The 8,126-nt window shown below is 37.1% G+C and overlaps 1 protein-coding gene across 1 annotated transcript in view; it reads left to right on the forward strand.

The window, feature by feature from the left end:
• Window positions 1–8,126, forward strand: part of LOC109842778 (probable manganese-transporting ATPase PDR2) — a 36,585-nt gene that overhangs the window by 7,197 nt on the left and 21,262 nt on the right. The window contains exons 3-13 of the mRNA XM_020411660.1: window positions 3,510–3,721; window positions 4,585–4,657; window positions 4,760–4,932; window positions 5,022–5,193; window positions 5,597–5,701; window positions 5,775–5,885; window positions 5,979–6,065; window positions 6,207–6,389; window positions 6,492–6,542; window positions 7,015–7,140; window positions 7,230–7,309. Coding sequence (XP_020267249.1) covers window positions 3,510–3,721; window positions 4,585–4,657; window positions 4,760–4,932; window positions 5,022–5,193; window positions 5,597–5,701; window positions 5,775–5,885; window positions 5,979–6,065; window positions 6,207–6,389; window positions 6,492–6,542; window positions 7,015–7,140; window positions 7,230–7,309 — 1,373 coding nt within the window. The remainder of the gene's footprint in view (window positions 1–3,509; window positions 3,722–4,584; window positions 4,658–4,759; window positions 4,933–5,021; window positions 5,194–5,596; window positions 5,702–5,774; window positions 5,886–5,978; window positions 6,066–6,206; window positions 6,390–6,491; window positions 6,543–7,014; window positions 7,141–7,229; window positions 7,310–8,126) is intronic.

An 8,126-nucleotide genomic window follows, 5' to 3' on the forward strand; every position in this document is an offset into this window, starting at 1 on the left:
ATCTTGAGAGAACCAGAGACGGACCAACCCATTAACCCATTAACCCTAAACCAACCCATTAACCCTAAATAAATTACCAACGAAATCTTGAGAGAACCAGAGACGGAGAGAGAACCAGAGAGACGAGGAGATAAAGAGAAAAAGAGAGAGACAGAGGATGAGATCTGAGAGAGAGAGAGAGAGACGAAGAGAGAGAGAGAGAGAGAGAGAGAGAGAAGAGAACGAGCGGCGTCACTGTCCGCTGCCGAATCGACCAGATCGAGAGAGAGAGAGATCGAAGATAGAGATCTTACCTAGTGAGAGAGACGTCGGAGATCTGAGGATGAGTTCTGAGGACGAGATATGTGGACGAGCTCTGAGGACGTCGGCGTCGGAGATCGAGGACGAGCGGCGTCGGAGATCGAGGACGGGATCTAGAGGCGCGGAGAGAAGATGAGGAGCAGCGGCGGTAAAAAGAGAACAGCGGAGAGAAGAGGTGATTTTAGGGTTTCGATATGGGTTTTTGGGTTTCGGTTACGGGTTTTGTTAACTCATCCGAATCACAGTTTTTTTGATTTCACGAATCTCACCCGTATCCGCCCTCAATTTGACCGTATCCGCCCAAGTTGACTGTTGACCCGTGTCGGACACGGCTTTGACCGTGTCCGACACGTGTCGTGCACGTATCGGGGCGAATCAGTGTCCGATTCGAGTCAGACACCGATTCGTGGCCTCCGGGGGTGAATCCGTGCTTCATAGCATGTGACATGCTAGACTAGGTATGTAGTTTACCTAGGGAATGTGAAACCGAAACTCTCATCTTTTTTCCCCTATTTAAGTATATCTCCTCCACAATATTTAGCCTCATCCAAATCAAAAGAAAGCAAACCAACTCCAAATTCCCTCCTAACCAGCAACTCCCTCTCTATTTTCTCTTTTCTTGCAGCAGTAATGTTGCTTCCATGCATCAACGCTTGCACGAAGCCACCTTAACCTTGACCATCATCCGAAATTCCTTTCTACATGAAGAGCCTCTATGCTCTGTTTCACTGCAGAAAGAGTGCAGAAAAGAAGCCTAGTCAACTCTTGAAGACCCTTTTAATCTCTCTATTTGATTGCAGCAAACACAACAGCAAAAAACAATCTACTAGGCACCATGTACAAGCTTCAATTAGATCAAAATTAAGAGTCATTACTCAATAATTCGTACAGAGCAAGTTGATTTATCCAAGGACTTACCGTCATGGAGGTTAAACTCAAGATGATATTGCTTAAACTCAATGATTTGAATAGAACATTAGATAGATTGGTTGGGAAGGGACTTCTCATCTAGAGATGTCGTATGCCAGAACCAGAGTCAAAGCCCACACTAGAAGTGAAGGTTAAAATAGAAACAGAGTCAGAACTATAGCCAGAACTGAAAGCTGATCTGAAACGAAATAAAAAATCAGTCTGTAGAGCTAGAGTTAGAGCCTCAAGTCGAGTCTGAGTCTGACATCTGGATGCAGAATGAAATAGCAATAGAGTTTGAGTCAGTTCCAATTCGAGAGTATTTAGCAACGTAGTTTGTTATACCAGATCCTCTCATACCAACAGAATATTAAGTTTACAGATATTATTGAAGATCTTTCAATCCCTTCAATTCAACATCACATTAGTACAAGGTTTCATCATATTATTCTGTTCTAAAACTTGGCTTGAGTTTTCTCCAACAAGGAGAGGATTGATGCATGCCAACTGACAAGATATGAATTGATTCGATTTGAAAAATTAGTTAGGATATTTTGTTTTATTTTTTTCAGCTAGGTTAATGTACTTGCTGTTTTAGTTTATATATTTAGTTAGTAAGTTATTTTCAGTTGCGATTTCAATTAGGAAGAATATTTGTTTCTATCATTTGGCATTATGTTTCAATTTTTAAATAAGTGTAATTGTTCCCTTTGAGAACAGACTATTACTTATGAAGTTATGAGTTTTGAGAAATCTATCTTTTTGAGTGCATGTGAAGTGTAAATTAGCATGTGACATGCTAGATTAGATAAGTGATTTACCTAGTGGTACGAAACCCAAACTCTTATCTGTGTTTTCAATTATTTGTTCAAGTATATCTTCTCCACAGTATTTAGCCTTACACCCAAATCCAAAAAAAAAAAAAACTCTAAATTCCCTGCAAACCAGCTACTCCCCTCCTCCTTTTCTCTTTTACTGCAGCAGCAGTGTCGCTATCATGCATCAACACTCATTGAAAGCCACCTTAACCTATCCTAATATTCTTTCTACAGCAAGAGCCTCTCTGTTTGACTGCAGAAAGATGCAGCAAAACAGCCTAATCAGCCTCCAAAATCCCTTCTGTTTCTTTACTTGATTGCAGAAAACAAGTTACCGGCAGCAACATACAAACTGCCACTAGATCTAGATCAGAGTAGTGGCTCATCAGAGTGAAGTTAAATTGACCTCTATGTTGCATGTGTACGTCTATTTGAAATCGTACATGTGTCGTATCTGTGTTGTACTCGTAACCAACAACAAAATTTCGGAGGACACTCCTTTGATATTTGCATACACTTATTCAAATGTGTACTCAATTATATTATACATGTTTTTAGTTTAAACTTTCATCATATACTTTTTGGATGTATATGCAACACTTAACATGCTATTCTTGAAACTCGTTGGACTTCGGTTTAGCATCTACCCAGTTTAAACCTGTGACTATAAAGGGTCTTTTCGATATCAGATTTAGAATTGAGCCATTTTCTAATTTATAGATGTATGCTATAAAATAAACATATAAGTGTTATAAGAATTTTATTTCATATCACACGAAAGGAAAAATTTGATCTCACGTGAAGTATTATTACATATATATGTATGTGTAGCCGTGTCCTGTTCCCTATCTTTTACATGTTTACCATGTCCCATATCCTTGCTTGCACCCGTGTAACTTAGATTGACCTTTAGCTAGTAAGGGTAGTAAGAGTTTAGCTAGGTAAATATTTACTGACAGCTAAACTTCTTTAACCTAATATAATAGGTTTTTCCTATTACACGTGGAAGGATATTTTATTTAAAGGACCAACATTAGGTCACATGATAATGCAACTGCTTGAAGATGGATGCAATACAATCAAATAACTTTAGGGGCATTCTAATCATCTTATAATTGAGGGTTTATCTGGCTTTATGAAGTCCTATCATTTTACGGAATTTACATCTATATTCAGATACTTTGTTAAAGTATGGGCAATTTACTCTACCAGAAAGTATCCAGACCAATTTCTGCCTGTAATTTGTCATGCTACAGGTATTTAAATACTATAGATATTTAATTACTATTCACTGGCTTGATACACAATAAAGTACTTTGAGAAGTTAAATGGCAGCTTAATGTAATCGATGCATTTGATTCTTCTGCTGCAACGATATGCAAGTATCTTTTCATGCTATTATGCAGGATTTGTATATCATTTTTACTCATAATAAAAAAATGTTAGATAGTATCTTGAGTGAATAGGGTTTCACTTGTGCAGGTTACAGGATCATCAACATCTTCAACAAAGAATGTCGATGATGAAATATATTTTGATTTTAGAAAGCAATGCTTCATTTTTTCAAAAGAGAAAGAAACCTTTTGCAAACTCCCATACCCTACAAAGGAATCATTTGGATATTATCTTAAGAGCAGTGGCCATGGGACAGAAGCTAAAGTTGCTGCTGCTACTGATAAGTGGGGTCGAAATGTGTAAGTTTTTTTAATAGGTCGAAATGTGTAAGTTTTTTAAATAACAAAATTTGGTTCTGTTCTAAGTTGAAAGAAAGAATGATTTATGAAATTTTGTAAGAGCACTTTAGTATCACTCTTTTACTATTGGAGTTCGAAAGCCCTGCACAAAGTTCTATTTCTTAATCAACCCATGTGTGAGGTGGTTCTAACATTTTGGATACCATATAAGGACTTTTCTAATTTTACTTACCTTTCTCCATTATCTTCTTCTGTATATTCAATTGGATTTAAGGAACGGTGCATATAGATGAATGTTTTCATGTGGTTCCGATACCTCACATTTTATATAATTCTTTGGAGACTGACCTTCTGATGTTTTCTAATAGAATAAAAAATATTCATAAGAATGCAATTTCCTGTCTAGAATATGATATAGTTGAGAGTGAGGTGGTTTTGTTTCTAACTTAGTTTGTGATAAGAGTCAATCTGAAAATTGTGCTTCAGCTGCTTGTTCTTGAAAGGATAATTTGTAACTTTTAAATGAATGCTCATTTGCTTGAAAGTAATTTTGTGTTAGGTCATAGAAATTACTGATTTCGTCCACTTGATGATCTGGTGTTTATCCAAAACTTAGTCAGCCACAACTCCAAACTACTTACATTTGAGACTCAAGCATACATTAGCTATCTACAGTTTTCATCCATTTCTCTGTATCAAGAGAATTCTAATTTCATTTCACTTTTTTTGATAGTTGGTTGTTATTTTTCTAGCATGCTACACAACGATATATAATCTCTTCTTCTTATCCAAAATACTTCCTTTTGTAAAAATGTTCATATAAATGTTGTGCATATTTTCTAATACCTCCTTTTTGTGTGTAGGTTTGAATATCCTCAACCGACATTTCAGAAGTTGATGAAGGAGCATTGCATGGAGCCATTTTTTGTTTTTCAAGTTAGTACTGTTTCAACTTTTCAGCATCAAGCCTAATTGCAATCTTGTAACTTACACATTTACTAGGTCCTTATATTAACTTGGTGGCTTCTAATTGTCTAGGTCTTTTGTGTGGGCCTTTGGTGTTTGGATGAATACTGGTACTACAGCTTGTTTACCCTTTTTATGCTCTTTTTGTTTGAGTCAACAATGGCCAAGAGTAGGTTGAAAACCCTGACTGAGCTTAGACGCGTAAGAGTTGATGGGCAGACTTTAATGGTGTATCGCTGTGGCAAGTATGTCATTATTGATGTTATTTGCTAATGTTTTATTGCAAACGAGGAATTATGGAATTGGTTGCGAACTGAAAATTTAACCATTATAGGTGGGTAAAGCTTGCTGGGACTGACCTCCTTCCTGGAGATGTTGTCTCCATTGGACGCTCCTCTGGTCAAAATGGGGATGACAAATCTGTACCAGCTGACATGCTGTTATTAGCTGGAAGTGCGATAGTGAATGAAGCCATTCTAACAGGCGAATCCACTCCGCAATGGAAGGTAGTTCTCGTACTATTTAGTTTTATCTAGAAACTAAGTCTTAACCTCTCTTAAATAATAGAGATTAGGAGGATATTGCAAAATAGGTATTGGATATAGACTTATGGTCATATCTAATAGTATCTCATAAATCATAATATCTAATAATATCTACTAATATCTGTTAATATCTAATGCTATTAAATAATATCTAACAGTAGTGGTTCTAGTGAATGGCGTCATACTATCAAATTGAAAAGTATTTTGACAGTTTGAAATGGGTACATTTCTTCTGTTATATTCTTTTTGACTTTGCATTAAGGACTTTGGTTATGCATCTTCATGATTTCAATCCTCTGGTGCAACTTCCCTAGCCAAGATTATTTTTATTATAAATTACTTAATCATGTTTTTGTTCCTTCAGACTTCCATTGCTGGACGAAGTAATGAAGATAAATTGTCTGGCAAGAGAGATAAAAACCATATGCTGTTTGGCGGAACAAAGATATTACAGCATACTCCAGATAAGGTATGTAATATTGTTTCATTTAATTAATTGCCACTCTTCATTGTTAACTTATTTGATATTTCTCAAAATCCAGTCATTTCATCTCAAAACACCTGATGGGGGATGCTTGGCTGTTGTACTACGAACTGGATTTGAAACAAGTCAAGGCAAACTAATGCGGACCATCTTATTTTCTACTGAAAGAGTGAGTTGTTTCCAAACCAACTCAGGACTGGCCAACAGAGGATAAGTGTGGGTTTGTGTCCTTCCAAGTAACTTTTGTCAATTGATGTTTCAGGTGACTGCAAATAGCTGGGAAAGTGGACTATTCATTTTATTCTTGGTTTTCTTTGCCATTATTGCTGCTGGCTATGTGCTTAAGAAGGTAATAGTGAGATTTACTTGGATGAACTTGGTATCATGTGAAAAAAATAGATATTGTTTTTTGTTATCAATTTTGTCAGCTGCATTGTTGATTGCTTCTGCATTTTGATTCTGCATTCACTTATGAGATTCTTTTTTGTAGGGATTAGAGGATCCTACTAGGAGCAAGTACAAACTATTTCTGAGTTGTTCTTTAATTATAACTTCTGTGATTCCCCCAGAACTGCCAATGGAGCTATCAATAGCTGTTAATACATCTTTAATTGCATTGGCTCGCCGCGGTATTTTCTGCACAGAGCCATTCAGAATACCCTTTGCTGGGAAGGTTAGTGAAAGGTTTTCAGAAGCACAGCAGACCGCTGGTATCCTGTTAATAATCAGCTACCAACAAGTAACTTATCTGATTTTTAGCATCTTTCTTCTGCAGGTTGATATATGTTGCTTTGACAAGACAGGAACTCTCACATCAGATGACATGGTACTACATTATTAGACTTAAGTCTTTGATATGTGTCATATTAGCATGCGGTTATTTTGCGCTATGAATGGGCGCAACTCCACCTCGCATTGTTTTTTTCATTTCCATGCCTCATAGATAGGAATTCCCTGCACAAATTCTTGTAATGTCTCTGTTTGTCTAGACTCTTTCTTGCTCCATAGGACTTTGGATGGTTGACCATGAGCTTAATTTGCATGACAAAAGGTGGGTCCACCTACCAGCCAACTGGCCGTATTGGTTCAGTGACTTGTTATCCTCTTGGTGATAATGCCTTATCTGGCTGGAAATTTGGCACCAGCTCATAGAGAAGTGTGGATAATTATATCCAATTCAAAGTATTATTTTCATTTCCGTTGGAAGCTTTCTCAACTTTGTAGCTGTTCATAGCTAATTCATTTGGCTGGGAGGAGGGTTTGATGATGATGATTTTCAATTACTCTTTATATTACAGGAGTTTCAAGGAGTAGTTATTTTGGCAGATGATGTGAATCTAGAATCAGATGCTACTAAATTGCCGTCACACAGTGTGGAAATTCTTGCAGCATGTCATGCTTTAGTTTTTGTCGAGAACAAATTGGTATGCCCATTCTATTAGGCCATGGTCTATCATTATAGTTGATGATGAAATTTAACAGCTTAATATTTTTGTTTTTATTTTCATTGCAGGTTGGCGATCCTCTCGAAAAAGCAGCACTTAAAGGAATAGACTGGATATACACTTCTGATGAGAAGGCCATGCCTAAAAAGTAAGCTTTTTATACACAGTAAGAGTTTATATGAGACAACCATGCCTAAAAAGTAAGCTTTTTATACGCAATAGGAGTTTATATGAGATAACCTTGGAATTCAAGGGCTTGTGAACTTGAGTTATTTGCGTACTGGCTTACAGAGCCCTTATACACCTGGCAGAAAAAGTAAAATATCATAGAAACCTATCAGTTTGCATTAAAGAAAGAAAAGAAGCTTATCATTCTTATCCTTAAGCCAATGTGTGACTTACTCATGAATGTTGGTTTACAGTTTATATATGAGACAACCTTGGAATTCAAGGGCTTGTGAACTTGAGGTATTTGCATACTGGCTTACAGAGCCCTTATACTCTCGGCAGAAAAGTAAAATATCATAGAAACCTATCACTTTGTATTAAAGAAAGAAAAGAAGCTTATAATTCTTATCCTTAAGCCAACATGTGACTTCCTAGTGAATGCTGGTTTACAGTTTAGACACCTAAAAGAAGCACACAAGTATGTTGAGACCAAGCACTATGTTATACATTGTTGTTATTTTCATCATTTATACAATACACACACATTTAGGCCCGCGCACACGCCACACATGCACGCGCGGACGTGTGCACGTGTGCGTTCGTGCATGTGTTTATGTGCGCGTACGTGTTCATGCATCCTTGCGTAAGTGCGTGTGTTGAGGGGATTACTGGTTATGAGCTGGCGGTGCAATTTACCAAGGGATAAAAGAGTGGTGAGACCCACCCATCTAACGTGATCAGCAAAGTTTCCATTGCCACTAATCTATCAGTTGGTAGCTCATTTTGCTAAGTGAGGT

The sequence above is a fragment of the Asparagus officinalis genome, chromosome 5 (genome assembly GCF_001876935.1).
Source record: "Asparagus officinalis chromosome 5, Aspof.V1, whole genome shotgun sequence".
NCBI lineage: Eukaryota > Viridiplantae > Streptophyta > Magnoliopsida > Asparagales > Asparagaceae > Asparagus > Asparagus officinalis.